General features: G+C 50.4%; 2 protein-coding genes across 14 annotated transcripts in view; one reads left to right on the top strand and one right to left on the bottom strand.

Moving 5' to 3' along the window:
* mei4 (meiosis-specific, MEI4 homolog (S. cerevisiae)) overlaps positions 1–3,476 on the top strand; it is a 5,005-nt gene extending 1,529 nt beyond the window's left edge. For 3 of the 9 annotated variants that reach the window (XM_061754373.1, XM_061754372.1, XM_061754370.1), the window contains 4 exons: positions 330–766; positions 1,505–1,648; positions 1,941–2,151; positions 3,031–3,476. In XM_061754373.1, the coding sequence (XP_061610357.1) occupies positions 330–766; positions 1,505–1,648; positions 1,941–2,151; positions 3,031–3,395 (1,157 nt within the window). In that variant the 3' untranslated portion in view covers positions 3,396–3,476. Of the gene's footprint in view, positions 1–329; positions 767–1,268; positions 1,451–1,504; positions 1,649–1,940; positions 2,152–3,030 lie in introns of all 9 variants that reach the window. The other 6 variants (XR_009785500.1, XR_009785499.1, XM_061754371.1 and 3 more) reach the window with 6 other exon arrangements.
* Positions 3,443–16,500, bottom strand: LOC133468442 (sorting nexin-14-like). 5 transcript variants are annotated; one of them, XM_061754362.1, is made up of 28 exons: positions 16,187–16,500; positions 15,928–16,062; positions 13,574–13,694; positions 13,399–13,472; positions 12,217–12,295; positions 12,086–12,129; positions 11,920–12,007; positions 11,771–11,855; positions 11,493–11,649; positions 10,196–10,271; positions 10,074–10,118; positions 8,898–8,978; positions 8,689–8,806; positions 8,451–8,606; positions 7,851–7,975; positions 7,728–7,786; positions 7,519–7,651; positions 6,882–7,059; positions 5,860–5,943; positions 5,691–5,791; positions 5,520–5,631; positions 5,387–5,427; positions 5,174–5,293; positions 4,995–5,109; positions 4,728–4,892; positions 3,935–4,030; positions 3,761–3,852; positions 3,443–3,693 (listed from the first exon to the last, which is right to left on the bottom strand). In XM_061754362.1, exons 2-28 carry the CDS (start codon positions 16,050–16,052, stop codon positions 3,634–3,636), a joined length of 2,730 nt encoding a protein of 909 aa, XP_061610346.1. In that variant the 5' UTR covers positions 16,053–16,062; positions 16,187–16,500; the 3' UTR covers positions 3,443–3,633. The 5 variants fall into 5 exon arrangements, with proteins under 5 accessions (XP_061610346.1, XP_061610347.1, XP_061610344.1 ...); XM_061754363.1 differs by having other exon boundaries at positions 8,689–8,803; XM_061754360.1 differs by having other exon boundaries at positions 3,443–3,852.

Below are 16,500 nucleotides of genomic sequence, written 5' to 3'. Positions count from 1 at the left end.
CTCGTCGGCCGCCTCAATGTTGGCATTTTATGAGTTCACGAGATTGCCTTCACCGAAGACCCCGTCACTTATTGGGAAACCTCCTTTGCGTGTGTTGCACAGAGGTGAAAGGTCATTTATTTTAAGAAAGTAGACCCTTTCGGTCGCCGCTCGTCAGACTGTAGGCATCGAAACTAGGAACGATTCCAGAAGAATGGGAATGTTAGTCCCGGTTCTAATCGATTTCTCAATAATCGATGCCCGACCCTACTCATTCTGGTATCCCATAATAGTCACGAGACTAGTGGAGGACGTGTGTGTGCGTGCGTGCGTGTGTGTGCGTGTGTCAGGTCCCGATGTGACCACGGAGAGTGACTCGGACACTCCGGAACTCCTTCAGCTTGTTCCGGCCCAGCAGCAGCAGCTTCCCTCCAATCGGCAGCAAGCTGCCCAGCGGAGGGCGGAGCTTCCTCATGAGCACTTCTTGCACTCGTGCTGCGCCTTCCAGCGAGCCGACCCGCCGTGGCTCGGGCCGGGCCGGGACACAGACACGGCCGAAGTCTCGGCGGACGCGCCGTGCCGGCTCCTGGACACCTTGGCGGCTACGTTTCGGGAACGCTCGCTTGTCGGGGGAGCGGGCCGACTCGCCCTGAAGGCGTGCCGAGCGTCCGCCCGCGCCATGGACCTGTTCTCCTCGCGAGGTGCGCCCTCCGCCCGCCTGACGACGCGGCTCCAGGCCTCCCTGAGGGAGCTCGCCGCCATCTTGCTACACGCCAGCCGGCAGCCGGTGAGTCAAACGTGACAAGATTCTGGAATCTCATCGAAAATGGTCTTGATGTCCTCAGGGCCTAACTCACTGGCGCCGCGACTCAGGAGAGCAAAATATTGCTTGCGCTGTCAACCGTGTCTTCGGGCCAGTGAGCTAGACCCTTCCTCTCTTAGAAGTGATGACAAAGATTGGCAATGTGCCAAGTGGCCACCATCTTTGTGGAATTTTCTCCAAAACACGGAATGAGCACTTCAAACGCCTCTGAAATCCTCCACGACAAATCAATTCCCGCTCGACGACCGGTGTAGACTCGCTCTTCTCACCAGTAATGTTCCGTTGGAAAGGTCACATTCATTGCGACGCATCCACCCGGAGAAGCCCGTACCAGCTTATTGGTGGATATTTTGCACTGAAACTTGTCAGCCAATCAGAGAAGGACTTCCCTGAGTAGCAGGCCGAAAAAAGGGTCCAGGAAATAGGTTGAGAAAGAATGAAGTTGCGCTGTTCAATTATTTTCCAGACACAAACTAGAACCCCTAACCACCTGACTTTCCAAATGCCAATGCAGCCAGCACATCGACAGGTTGTCAGATTGCGGAGTCCAACGCAGTTGCCGCGTCGGCGATCGTTCACTCATTCCTTACTCCGAATGACCCGAGCCGCAGTTTGGACACCCCTGATCTCGGCGGTCAGGAAGTTGAGGTGCCCAATCCAAACACTCAGGATTTTGGGCAATGTTGTCACGTTGCTTCAAAGATGGCCGCCTTCTTCCAGACAGTCGACGTGTCGGCGTCGTGCTTGGCGGCGTTGGGGAGGAGTCGCATGGCGAAGCCCTTCCTGGTTGGTCACATCCTGTCTGAGGTCAGCGTGCTGGCGGATGCGCTGTGCCGCGCCGTCCAGGTAATCACACACACAGAAAAAGTCCGCACACCTCGATTTTGTTATCGTTTCCAAAATGTCTTGATATCCGCAAGCATTCTGAGATCGATCCTTTCACTGGAGCTAAGGGCTTCAAATATTTGTTTTCATGCGCTCAGTGACCACGCTTGTATCTCAAAACACAAAATCATCTTTCCCCGTTTCCCCCGAAAACACCCACATAAGAAATGTGAACATTTGCTCCCCACGCAAAATGCAACTGTACCTAATATCCTTTGTCCTTCTGTGGTTTTTATTGGCACTTGCAAAGCAGCTCTTTAGCGCCATCAAGTGGTATTGCGCGAGGAAAGCGACGTGCGGTGACGGGCTGCAACGCTGGCGGTCGCGTCTCCAATTTTGGCTCCAATCTCGAAAAACTCATATCTTGATGCACCGCTGGACATTGAAGGCCGTTTTTGCTGCGATATTGGAAGACGGGTTCACGCGCACGTCTCCTTTGCCGAGATCATGCATCCGCGTCAGAGGTGTGGAACATCGAGATGCCGATTGGACAGCGTGCTTATTGCACAGGTGTGCCTCGGCCAGTCTTACCGTATTGAGGGGGCAGAGGCGCCATCGCTATCCGGTGGGCCAGCGTTCGCCACGCACGGCCTTGCGCCCCTCGCCCACAAGCCTCACGGCAGACACGTCGCCCTGCGCCGGATCGGCCGATACGGCGCCCTTTTCCACTTCCTGCCAAAATCCAAACAACCTTGATTGATCGACTCTTGGCAATATTCCAATTCCATTTTGATAGGGCAAATCCTCTGAATCGATTCACCTCCTGGCCAGAGGCGGCGCTTTGGCGCCGTACGGAAGGAAGTTGCACTCGACCGAACGCCAATATGGCGACCAAAGCGACACCAATGTTGAAATGCGACGTTCGGGCTCAATCGGGATTTCCGATGAACTCCACAAACCACGAAACGCACAAAAGGAAATCTTTTGCATTCCGATTTCCAGGAGGAAAGATAAATGAAGTTGACACAAATCTGTCATGTCTGCTTTTGTACTACATACGCACAAATAGGTTATTAGTGTACACATTTTTTTCAGATGTTTTATTCCGAAAACAATGAGGTGACATACCACATATGGTCACATGGGCATGAAATGAATGAATATTCGAATTGAATCGCAACGTAAAGAATGAAAATCAGATCGAACGGCGAGGTTCTTAACGACACCTTCGCCGCACAGCCGTCGAAGAGAAGTGGCCCAGCATCGCACAAACGACAACCCCGCTCGTACGGTGGCCTTCACACTCAACTGTGCAATGATCACGCAGACCCATCGCTCGGCGGGTCCACATGGCACACGTGGCAGATGGATTATGGAATCCGAATTCTCGCCTTTGTGTCCAGGAGAACGCGAGCGTGGACAAGATTCCCGTGGACGAGTACCACAACGCGTTGCGCCTGCTGACGATTCTGGAGGAGCTGCTGAGCGACTCGCGGGCGTCGCGGCGGAAGTCGGAGCAGACGGAGAGCCTGCAGTACTTGGAACGACAAACGTTGACTCTTTGGCAGGAATTTCCGCTCTTTGCCGTCAGCGTGTGGAGGGTGGCCGCGCTCGTCGGGACAACAGACGTTCCATCTTCTGCTCCAAACGGCTCGTGAGATCGACACGATTTCGAAAAGCAAACGTTGACGTCAATTGGCCGTCGGTCACGACACGAATGAAAAATAAGGATTTTGGTTTTTCCTCTCCTCACACAAGACAATGTTGATTCTGTCGAATCAACATCTGGCCACAAATGTAACCCTAACTCACTCATATAAAATAAAAATATATTTGCTAGCTACAATGATTGACGTCAATTTGGTCCAGCTACAAAAAGACTTTTTCTCATCAAATGTTCAACTTGATCAAAGCGGACACTGACAGCAGTGTTACCATGGTTACCAACAAGTCCTTTAGCACAGAGGACGCGACACTTTTTGGATACGTCGCCGACGCCGCGGTTGTTACTGCCGCAGTTCGGGAAAGAGCTCGAGCACGGCGATGTCCAGCAGCACGTACGACATCTGAACACAAACACCAATCGAGCGCTTTTCCAAATACTTGACTAATCCGTTGGGACTCGTTTCTGACCTGCTTGTTGAGGAGCGGCTGCTGAAGACCCTCAAAGAGAAGCCGGACCCCCTCGCGCTTGGCCTCCTCGCCGACGCACACGCCGACCGCGTCTGAGGTCGCACAAAAAAAAGACAATCGCCGTCCGGGAGGCCATCCCATCTTTTGCCGACTCAAAGGCGTTTCGGAACTCACCGGGCAGATATGCGATCATCTCCTCAAACGTCCGCTTGGCTCGTGCCCGCTTGGCCTGGCCGCTGCGCTCCTCCACACTTTCGTAGAAGATGGCGTCTGAAGGAGCATGGCGCATTCGCCAAGGTTAGCAATGCTGGAATTCTTTTCCTTGCAGAAGAGACCCTCCCAAATGTTTCCATTTGTCAGTGTCGATTTGACAAAAGTGGCCACCATCTTTGTGAAATATTCTCACAAACACGGAATGAGCGCATCTAAAATTCATTCATCACAAATACATTCCCCATTGATGACTGACACACACATTGACCCATGAATCATTTGCGCTACTCAAGTCGACCTTTTAGGGCAAGTGACCCCATTTGGAACGTCACCCTCATTTTGAGGCGTCCGCTCGGCCAACCCTAACCCCTTGGAATTTCGCACGAGCTTATGGGTGGATTTATCCCACAGGGAAAAAACTCCATTTCTCCAGAACGCATTTTGCAATTTTCACAATTCTTTGAGTGTTGTACTCGGGTTGAAGTAGCCATTCCGACCAGACTGGGCATTTCTTTTGGCAAATCTTGTCACGTTTCTAGAGATCCGGAATGACTGCGGTCGCCATCGTTGACTCATTTCCCATTCCCCAATCATTTGAGAGGCAACTATTTAGATCCCTAATTTCAAGTGGCCGTTCAGCATTTTGGGTCCCGTTTCCACTGAATAATTGTTACGTGTCCAGTTTTGTGTACGTTCCTCAGCGTTGAGCTGAGTTTCCTCAAAGTGTTTGTCGTGCGACGGGCCGTGCGATGACCTCGTAGTTGCGTGATGAGCGAGACGAGGCGGTGCTCCTGCAGGATGCCGTCCATCTTGGCTCGCACGCGCCGCTCCACGTAGGCCTCGAACGTGTTCTTCGCCAGGATCCTGCCGGCCGACAGGAGGTGATGCAGCCAGCGCGGCGTCCCGAACACCAGCCGACCTTCAGCCAGAGAGGAAGAACGCCATTGTTTTGGCAACCTCTGGTGGCACTTCTGTGTCGAGGCAACACTTTGGGGCTAACCGTTTTACCGCTCCGACTTACCGACGTGCATCATGTAGTCGTACGCGCCGTCCACGCCGACCTCCGTCATGCCGTCGCGGTCGTCCGGCCTCTCGCCGACGGCGTCGTCGTCGTTCCCGAACATCTGGTCGAGGAGCTGCGCGTCCAGATGGGATAGTGACGTCACACAGCCGACGTCAAGAGTGCGACAATGTTCGTACCCGCTTGCCGGCGGCGGCGCCCGGGCTGACGACGGTCGGCTCGGGCCGGCCGGCTTTGGCTTTGGGAGACTCGCACGAGTTGAAGAAGGACTGGATGAACGGCTCCAGGTTCTGACCTTTCTGGAAAAAAAAGCGACAAGGCTGCGTTTGGATGCACGCGCGTCCCCTTGTGACCCACGAGAGGAACAGCGGCTTTGGCAAAATGACACTCACCTCCTTCATCAATTTCCCTGGAACAGACTTGAACATTTTGCCTGCAGGATAGCGAAGATTTGGTTGAAATGTTACGATCAATCGCGGCGAGGGACCGATTCCCCGCCCGGACAACGTTGACAGCTGGAGATACCCAAGTTGACGTCGGGAAGGATCCTGTCCACAAACTGAGACTCCACGCTGTGAGGAGACAGGAAGTCGGCCAGCAGCTGACTGTTGCTGAGCTCCGGATAGCGAAGGAGTTTCTGCACACAGACGTACATTGAGGTCATGTTGGGGACCGTGTGGATTGAAGAGGTCTTACCTGTAAGTAGTCTTCAAAGCTTTCCCTCTTGGAGCTGAGGAATTCGTGGTTCTTGGGTCCCAGGATGCGTTTGGGGGGCAGCTGAGCATCAGCGAATGCACCTACGAGCACAGCGATCTTGGAAAATTCGACGGGAAACCGAGCAGCTCGCAGCGTGCGGACGCGTTACCGTGAAACTCTGTGAGCTTGGACTCCAGCACGTAGAACTCCAAGTATCTTCTGTAGACGGACCAGCGCTCGGGATCGTGTCCGACTGCAAGGAGAGTCGGGATCGGTCAGGTTGACGAGTAGAACCGCTTCCCGGTAATTCCATTCCGATGAATCGTTTGTTTGCTCGCCTGACGATTCCTCTTGGCGTTCGAGACGGTATTGCTTTTTTTTTTTTTTTCTCCATGTACCTTTTGTGCCCCCCTCTCCAGGCGTGACTAGCCAACCCACTGCTGAGAATAAATTGATCAGACTGCTGGTTCCGCTCGTCGCTTGCGAATGTGCGCCTGCTACGCCGCATGAGAAGACGCGTTCCGTGTCGCCCCAGGTCCCGAAGCATTCCTATTACAAGACGAATGGGAAAGTCGGCGGCGGCTTAGCACCCGGCATGCCGGTGTTTATCCCACAGACTGCCACCCGTTTTGGGGCAATTGGTAAACAACTAATTGCCCTGGGAATGCCCCCCCGTTTCATCAAATGGAGAAGACATTCCAGAAAATTGAACTGAAATAATTTCATGTAACAGTTTTGCGTCACTGGGATATAACATTTTGCAGAAACATCTTTTGTATTATCATATAGCTATAACGATAGCGGATGCAGGACAAGCTACGGGCAGACGCTGTGTTCACGTTACCCTCGCGGGGCAACGCAGCCATGGCAGCGGGCGTCTCATCTCGAAACGCTTCAGGAGCTCCTTTCGACGCTCTCGTGCCTCAATTGAGGGCAGTGGCTCTTGACGGGGGGCCATTTCATTCCATTGTTTGGACTCCGGGCTTGAATACTGGCCGTCCGTCTTGTATCTGCTGTTTGTGTATCTACGTATATTTTGGATCTATCTATCAGAGATTTCCTATATCGCTTTTATTACTTCATTCTCTTAGCCAATGAAAATTGATAAGACTCGGACGGATAATGGAAGAGATAACAGCTAAATTCTTCTCAATTCCAATCCCTCGTAAAATGGCGCCTGGCCGCGCTCACCTTCCTTCCTGTCGTTGCGCTCCACGTCGATGCAGAAGACGGGAATCTTGTCCCTCTTGGCGTCGTCCTCGCACAAGTCCACGTACGGGACGGCGACGGCCCAGGCCGACAGCCTCCTTAGGCCGCCCGCTGCCGAGGCGGGCGCGTCGTCCTCCGTCACCGCCGTGGCCTCTTCCACCTGCATTAGTGTCACGTGACCAGCTCACCCCAGGGAGGGCGCGCACTAACCACCGAGGTTACTACAGCTAACAAATGTGTTCGGCAACTACAAAAAAAAAAAGAAAAGTCAGATGCCTCCGCTTGACAGTCGTGAAAAAACGGAAGCGATAATGTCCTGGCAAGTAGAGCCAGTCATGGATGCACTTTCAGCCATTTCGTGAACGGGACAGACGGTCAAACAAAATGGAAAGACTCACAAGGAGAAAGTGGCCGCCCGAACTGGAGTCTATAATAAAGTCCTGAGCCCACCAGCCCACCAGCCCTAATTTGCCTTTAGGAATTTTGGGCAGATCTCATCCTCCCCCAAGGAGTTTTTTAACCACCTTGGCTCCAAATACTAATTTAGACTAAATCCAAATTCCAAAGGAAATAAAAAACGGAACTCATGAAAACTCCCTACTATTCCAAGCTCGCTCACCACATCGTCGTCAGCGTCCGTCATGGCGCCGGGTGGCAAGATGGCGCCCTCCATCGTGGTGCTCTTGAACACTCCTTTGATTTTACTGCCAATCCTGCCGATGCCAAAAGACTCGCCGCGCTTGGACGGGTTCCTGGGCGCAGCATCGACGAGGAGCGATTGATTTGTGATGACGTGGTAGCTATTGAATGAGGGATCTCCTGACAAACCTGCTGACTCGTGAGCTCCTTGCTGGCGACTCCGCTCCTTTCAGCAGGTGTCTGAAGTACTGAGCGCGCATACACACGCGTCAACTTCCTGTCGCGTTGCACGGCGCGGGCGTGCCGCCTTACCTCGTCGCTGTGGCAGAACATGGGCGTGAAGACGTTCTCCAAGAGAGACAGGACATGATCGTAGGCCTCAAAGAGGCAGCGCATGGTCTGCAGCTTGACCACGGCACCGTACGGAGCGACGGCCACTGGCGAGAAACCAGAGAACGTCTCGTCACGTTCGCCGCGATGCGATACGATTGGGCTTAACGAGTCGGAAGCGGACAATCGCCGACAAATGTCCTACTTGCCGCTCCAAAACAAATGACTTCAAATCCACCGTAGCTCGCTTTACGTCAGAATTTCGCAGAGAGGAGTTTCATTCCTTTTTGTCCGAACCCGTGAACTGTTGCGCGCAACCGATTGGCCGATCAGAGATTAAAAATTGGAATTGCCGGCGCGCAATGTTGCCGCTTACAGCCAGTTGTTTTTTTTTGGCATTTGGCAGATTCATGGCATTTCCATTCTTTTTAAATGGGAAAAGATGATTTGAGAAACAAGCGTTACAAATGCGGTCATTCACTTGCGATTTGACATTTGGAACGGCAGCCGAACGAGTGGGCAAACTCATGAGAAGTAGTCAAAGAACCCGGTCGGCACACTTGACAGTTGAGAGGCGTTTACCGTTCCTGATGTCGTCCACCGTGTCGCGCTCCAAGTCGATCTTGTCGACGCTCTCATCCACGCAGTACGTCTGGTAGATGTGCACCACCTCGCCGTGCAGACGCCGCAGCTCCGAGTCGCACAGCTCCGGACTCAAGATCTTGTCGTTGAGCTCCTCTGGAGGAACGCCGGCAACACGTCGGCGTCAAGGCGAGCGGCTTGTCCCAGGCGCATGCCAAGCGTGTGCCCGGGCTCTTACCCACGGCAAGGCAGAACTGAAGCACATGCACGGCGGACTCTTGCTTCAGGAAGTTCATGAAGCGGAACAGAAGGTCCTGCTGCTCTCGGATCTCCTTCAGCTCCAACTTGAGAACCTGCTGGGCAACAGGCGACCACTCGGTTGCACTGTGGGTAATGTGGGCACGTGCGCTAAACGCTAAATGCTGATGAGCGGTCCGAAGTACTGACTGAGGGCTTGTTGCCGCTGCGGTCCGCGTATTTGTGCAGGAAGGGTACACGAGCAGACGGCGCTTCAGGGGCGGGTTCCGGCTGCAAACACAAACACGTTCACAGTAAACCCCCTTGAATGGGGACTGAGACCCCCCCCCCCCCGCCAATTAACATACTTTCTTGACACTAGCCAGTGCTGTGGTGCCATCTTCTGGCACCCTCGGGGTATTACATAAACCAAACAAAACTGTGTCAATAGCCGCGAATAGCTGAGGCTCACAGACGAGTGCTTAGCATTTCTGCCTCGCAGTTCTGAGGTTCTGGGTTCAAATCCGGACTGTGGCCTTCTTGTGTGGAGTTTGCGTGTTCTCGCCGTGGGTTTTCTTCGGGTACTCCGGCTTACTCCCGCGTTCCATAAACGTGTTAGCACGTTAGCTTCATCGAAGACAGAGAACTTGTCCTTGGGTGCCAATGTGTGTGCGTGCCCGTTCGTCTGGATGTGTCCTGCAATCGTCTCGTCAAGGTCAGCTGGGGAAGACGCCAGCTGACCTGCACGATAAATACGGACAAGCAAGGATAGCAAGAGGCGCTTTACGTGGAGCCCTCCCTCTATTCCGGTTAGAATCGGTTTAGAACCCCAAACCGAATGAAAATGCTCCATATAAAAACCAACAGGCCAAATCCGCAGAGAATTTCATTCGGTCTCAGAGGGGTGGAATATTCCTTTTTCCAAAGCGATCGGAAATGATTTGTCGTCATGTAAACCGTGAATCGGAACGGAGCCGGGCAGCGCTGTCTGCGCGCGTCAATATGGCGGCTTTCAACCGCGGCTCGTTTGCGACACTACTTGTAACTTGTTTTTATTAAGCCGCTGTTTTAATAAAAGTGTCAAAACAATCCCGACTAGTGTGCTAAAGAGAAGGACCATCTTGATAAATGACGTGACATGCGCGTTCCGATGAAATGTAGTGCACGTGTACACACCCGACGGGAATCCATCCCATCACATAAAAAAAGAGCTGACCAGAGAGCTTCAATCAGAATGACAAAAAAAAGTCTGCACTATGGAAAAGGTGGACGAATGGATGGGTGGAGTTTCAACAACAACAACAACAAGTGAATTTGCAAATGGTGAAGTGTGAAAAGGTGGGCTTCCTCGTATTGTCCCGCTATTCAACGTTTATTTTGACTTACCGGAGTGTCGTCAACAAACTTGAGCACCATCAAGTTGACCGTGTCCTGGGAAATCCAGAGAGACCTCGTCGGTGTTAAAAGACAAAAGACACACAAGCCGACAGCGTCTCGAGCGGACTCACCGGGTCGGCCGCGAAGTCCATGGCGGGCAGCAGGACGGAACCCGAGATCACCTCCCGCAGCAGCAGCGCCAGCGACCTGTGCGGGCGACACGCTCAGCGCCAACAACGCGTTGGCCAATACCACTCGATGAAAAACCACTCGAGGGAGCCTCGGCTGGTTGAGCGCGTGCACACCTCGCCGCCCTCTTGAACCGCAACTCCACTTCGCTTGTACGGAGGTCACTTTGGTTGGCTCCAAATTTAACACGGGCGGTTGACTGCAAATATTCCACATGACTGGAATATTTGCAGTCAAGCACCCCAAGACGTAATATCGCGCGGCTTCTGCTAGTCGTACGCACCGAGGATGTGTTTCTGCACGGGGGGGGGGGGGCGTATCGGAGCGATACAATTGGCTATCGTCATTGCTCGTGTCCACACTTAGGAAAATCTGAGCGCATCCCGTTTCAAAACTTAACATCCCTACAGTTACCAAGTGGCAGCGCTCGACAAAATGAATTTGAGTGTCATTTGAAATTAGAACTTAAATCAGTCCATAACAGTGGTTTCTTTTTCAAGAATGTTATATTGTACTTTTGTATTGCTATGAATGCTATATATTTTATATCCACACATATAATATACCCTTGAAGACTTGACCTCGGAGTGCACGTTGAATTTCTTTGGCGGTTGTTCTTTTGTTACCATTCGCATGATCGGTTTGTTCAATTTGTCATCAATGTTCCTCCCGTGGCCCCACCCGGGGAGGTTGGCTCCAGGCCCGCCCGAGGATCTTCAATTTCGGAAGCCCCAGGAACATCGAGCTGCTTGGAGATGGTCTTCTAGCCTTTACCAATTGCCTTTCTGCTCTCCACCGTATGTCACCCAACAGCACAGTGATGACTTTGAAGACCCCTGCGATGCTAATTACAGGACACGTCCCTGCGGTCACATTATTTCCTATTTTTTCATTTTTGTCCAGGCCTGTTTCAGGAGTTTGTTTTTCAAAATAATTCTGTTGAACCGCAATTTTCACTGCTTAATTTTCCTTTTTTATTGATTTCTGTGACCACTGTGGGTTTTTCTTTCATTAACAGAGGGGTACTGACAGTTTTGTTCACGTGTGTGTATATATTTTCGTGCGCTCATGCCCACAGGCTTGAAAGAAACCGAACGGAGGGGCGGGACCACAGCGGAACGGCGGCCACTGTTCAGGCTCCATCCGGTGGTGTACACGACATCGATGGGTTTGGGTTGAGATTGGCCACTCCGCTTCGAGCAGCACTTCCTGCCTGTGGCGGCGGCGGCGGCGGCGTACCTGCACTCATTTGCTTTGGGAGGCATCAAGTAGGGGAAAAGCATCTCGCTGAGCTTCCTGAGGTAGAGCGCCTCCTGCTGGCGGCTGCGTGCGGCCACGTGTAGGTCAGCGCCGTACTCGTCCAGAGCCGCCTGCTGCAGCGTCTGACCTGGATGGACTGAGGAGAGCGCAGCCTGCGTTCAAGATCCCCCGGCCGTGTTGAAAGCTTCAGAATGGCTTCTCGAAGGCTTCTTTAGGGCCTCTCCCAGACTTCTGAAGCCTTGAGGAAGACTTCTTACCTCGAGCGCGAGCCTTAGCGAGAATCTCCACGTGCTTGACGGCCGCTTTCATCACGTGGTCAGCGAACACGGCGGGAAGGTCCACCTGGACACACACGCGCACTTTCAACTTGGGACCGATCGGGAGGCCTGCGTGAGGATGGCGCCACCTTCTGAGCTCTGCGGACCAACACGGACATCAAGAAGCGAAAGCTCAAACGGAGTTGGTCCACACACGCCTCGTCGTCCGTGATGTCCCTGAGATCCACGAGGAGGTCAACACGTCACGTTTGCCACGAGGAGGAGGAGGAGGAGGAGGAGGAGCGATGGACTCACCGGTACCACGGATACACAAAGTTCTCGAGAACCAACTCGAACACCTTGGCACACAAACGGAGAATCGACACGTGATGAGCGTGACGACGAACACACTGACAAACGCGTGACATTTGCGAGCGAGCGTCCACCTCTGCTACGGAAGCGTCCACCTTGGCGGGAACGTCGAGACCTAACCACGGCTGGAAGTTCTCCAGTAGCAACGTCCCACTGAATGAAAACAATTCATGTGTATTAAACGTACGAGGGGCAGTTATAAGGAAATGAGCCCAATTTTTCTCAAGCTTTATTTATGGCAACAGAAATAAACCCCAAAAGTGTGGCTTTCATGGCTACCTTTCGAGAGAATCTTCCTTTTTCTCACCACCGACTGTGGGCCTATCAAATTCGCCAGGCTGCGGTTTAACCACGTTTTGGTTTTTTTTTACAGCCTGCTTAACCTGTTCGCCATCAGATAAGTCCTGATTAATGATAGACTGATATTAATGATAGGCCGATATTTGGCATTTTGACACTTTTTTTTTTATATATATATATATATATATATATATATATATATATATACACACACACACATGTATATGTGTGTATATATATATATATAAGTGTTTGATTTGAAAAGTTTAAGTCCGGTGATCGTGAAAGACGGGACGCGGTGGTATTGGAATAAGTCTTGTAGTGTTGCCATTGTCTGACTGCGATACGGCAAGATTCGATGGCAGCAATCTCCCGCAGTGCAATCGGGAAAGACCAAATTTGTCTTGTAGTCTGATCCAGACATTAGACACACGCTAAACTAATAAACAATAATGTCAATGTTTTGTTTCGTACGCGCTCAGGCCAATCCCCCATACTATGTTGAAGTTCATTTGTTATTCCACCGAATTAGTGCTATTTGCACACTGATCTGTAATTTGCTTAATGTTAACTGTTCTATTACCATAAATGTATATTTCATATTTTGTTGTTCAATATCTACTGTATAAGAAAAAGGTAGAATTTTAAGTGTGTTCGTTTGTGATTGGCCCATATAATTTTGTATAAATAGATCAATTTGGATGCACACTCTTTTTAGTGCATTGTCGAGGTATCAGATCAGGATACCTGTCTCGGCAGAACCTTAAAAGCAAAGGCTTGGACTGGGGTGCAACAAAAATGGAATTGGGACCTCCTTTCCACAGACTGTGGTGGACTTTCCCTGCCTCTTCTTCTGGTTCTTCATTACGCTGCATCTCTATCAGTAGAGCTCAGTTCTGCTACCCGCCATGTTGTGGCACAAGGTGGTACTACGAGTGATAGTAACACAAACGTACCGATGCCGCTTGCATTTCACCTTCCCGCACACGGCACAGCTGCGACCCGAAGGGAACAACTCCTGTTCCTGACACTGTCTCACACACACACACACACACACACACACACACCATCATTTTCACCCTCATCATCATCATCATCATCATAATCCTCCTAATTAGAAGCGTGACTCACTTTGCGTGGCTCTTTAGTACTGAACAAGACGTTTGGGACCACCGAGTCGGGTTCCAGAGCCCAATAGAATGTGACCACGCCCGCCAGGAAGGACCACAAGCCAATCAGGATAAGGAGGTACCTGCAAAACGCATGTTGACAACTTATTTAAATAACAGAATGATATATTTTTGAAAACAGAAGTAAACCCGAGATGTCACAACTTCCTGTAATACTGTAAATGTGGGTATCGTCTTCATCAGATGCTGTTTATTTCAATCTATTATATAGTCAAAAATAAATAAATGATTCACACCGCATCGGGGCCCGCCATTTTTAAGTCACAAGAATGTGACGTGCATTTGCCCTTCCTTCCGGCAAAAGGGAGGAAGTGACATCAGTTAATGTCGCTACTAGCTAACTAGCTTGTTGCCTTACATATGAGCAATCCTAGTTTGTTAAAAATGGATCGGTAGGAACTGCAACTGTGTCAGGCTTTCAGCATTAAAGGTCAGTATGCAAATTCACTTTCGCTATCAAAAAGTAGCCTGCCGGCTATCGCGAGCCTACCGAGTACTTGCTGTTCGCTGCTAATGCTGGCGAGCTAGCGCCTTGGTCTACCATTTAATCGCTGACAGCGTAATAAATTAGCAGCTGAACATTATTTCTGCATGATGTTGCATTGATGTTACTGGCAATAGTTTAGTATACGATGGGAATATAAACTGCGGTCAGGACAGCATCCAGTCGAGGAGTCGAGGTCGTGCCGGCCACCGCGGCGATTTTGTAACCAATGAGTTGCAAAGGTCAAGCCGAGCAAGGCATCGATGTCCAATGTATTGCGTGCCGCCGTGGCACTTGGTGTGAGCGGTCTTTGTGGCGGCTGCCTTGACGTTGACTTTTTGACAGGCGGCAGAGGTTGATTACGTGATGGTTTGACCCCAAATTTGCGAGAATAATGTTCAAACCACCATGTAATCAACCCGTAGTTCTGCTAGTTATCGCAGCATACACGAGGAGCCCGATATCCTGATTTGCGGGTTTGGTCATGTGACGTTCGCAAGGGAACTTGCGACGTTAATTTCAGTCGACAGCAGATGGCAATATTGCCTAATGTGGCAGCCTCCAGAGTCAGGTTCAAATTGATGAATATTCCTCTGTAATTTGGACTCCACAAACGCAGTATCAATCAGAATACCGTGTCTAGGCTCGTGGGTACCTACAACATATTCATGCCAAAAATTCCTTCTCCTAAATACATGGGAAAAGCCTGCTTTTAAAAATAACTTCAAAAGGGACAGTCTAAAACAACATGGGTGTGAAAAAAGCAGTTGCATACCGTCTAAAAACTGCCACCAGTCATCACCAGAATTTAGGTGCACATCTCCTCTTAACCCCACTTCAACCTCTGAAAATATCAGAAAGATAGCGCCTATATTTAGGATTTTATGGACCTTAAGCTAAGCTTTTTCCGTACAGCGAGCGCCTATCGAGAGATAATGCTTAACGTCCATAAAATGTAAAATATTTGGGCAATCGTTCTTATATTTTTAGAGGTTGAAGTGGCCATAACTCGAGATGTCCACATAAATTTGGGTGACGATTGACGGCAGTTTTGGGACATTGAACGACGTTAAGATTGTTAATGCTTACGTGAAGCATTTAACACTGTCCTGTTAAAAGCATTACACGGTCTAAATATGGTTTGGGAGGCTGTCCACATTGACATTCGGAAAACTTTCTTATCGGTGCGGGACAATATGTGACGTATAATGACAAGAGGTGACGTGTCTGACCTTTTGGGATGGGTGAGGTCAAGGCTTATGTTAAAAACAGAATGGCCAAAACTTTGGAATGGAGGTCACACAGGACAGTATTTCTATCAAATACAGCAGACGGTGGGGGGCATGAAGGGAGCGGGTAGAAACAGAAGGGAACAAACAATGATAACCAGATTAAGATTAGGACATACTGGGCTAAATGGGCCAATGCATTCCATTGGGAAGCATGGTAGAGGTTTGTGTGAATGTGGAGTGGAGGAGGAGAGTGTTGAACATGTTATATGTGATTGTTAAAGGTATGAAATAAGTAGAAGAAAAGTGGGGTTCCAGTATTTCATCTTAGAAATGCACTCAACACTGAAGAAATTCAGATCAAAGCCTTGTTTCAGTTTTGAAATGAAACGGGATTGATAAATACAATCTAGCCTCGAGTTGATTTGGTTTTTATTTCTTTTGCTCCTTAGTACTCTGACCGACACTCCGCCACAGTAGATGGCGGTAATGCATCGTGAACGTTTGATGCCACCCCCCATCAAACAAGAAGAAAAAGAACAAGAAAAAGAAAAGAAAACGTGTCTGACGTACGACACTGACCCATTGAGCAGGACTGTGGCGGCCAACATGGCGGCGAGGAGGCAGCAGCCGAGCGGATACTGACGAGCAGAAGTCAGGACCGCGTCCAGGCGGAGAGTTCGCCAAAAAAACGACAAAAGAGCCATCCTCGCTCCCCTACAACAACAAAAATACAAACTTATACACAAATTTACAGTCGCGCTCGGAAAAACGACGTGTGGCCGTCAAAACAAAACAAGAGAAAGAACACCAAACTGCTAGCCAGCAGGCAAACACTTACAGCGACTCAAGTAGCGTCGTTCCGTCACAAACAAAACAAAAACGTAAACATTTTCATCGTCAGCCCCTTCGAAACTTTTCCAAGTTCGTCACTGAAGTACTTGTTCGACAGACCGAATGTTTTCTGCTTCCAGCTTGGTTGCCAGGTGTAATCCAATCACGCTAGCTAAACCGCCTCGTGTTCATTGTCGCTTATGATTACCACTTGTCACTCACCACATGCGACGCATCTAACGTGGTGCCGTCGTAACGAAATACGAAATATACAACTCGCCTTTCCGTTATTCAGCGATTCGATTTGCAACTATGTCTATG

This window comes from Phyllopteryx taeniolatus, chromosome 18 (assembly GCF_024500385.1).
Source record: "Phyllopteryx taeniolatus isolate TA_2022b chromosome 18, UOR_Ptae_1.2, whole genome shotgun sequence".
NCBI classification, from domain to species: Eukaryota; Metazoa; Chordata; class Actinopteri; order Syngnathiformes; family Syngnathidae; genus Phyllopteryx; species Phyllopteryx taeniolatus.
This window is presented reverse-complemented; position numbering and strand designations above follow the sequence as displayed.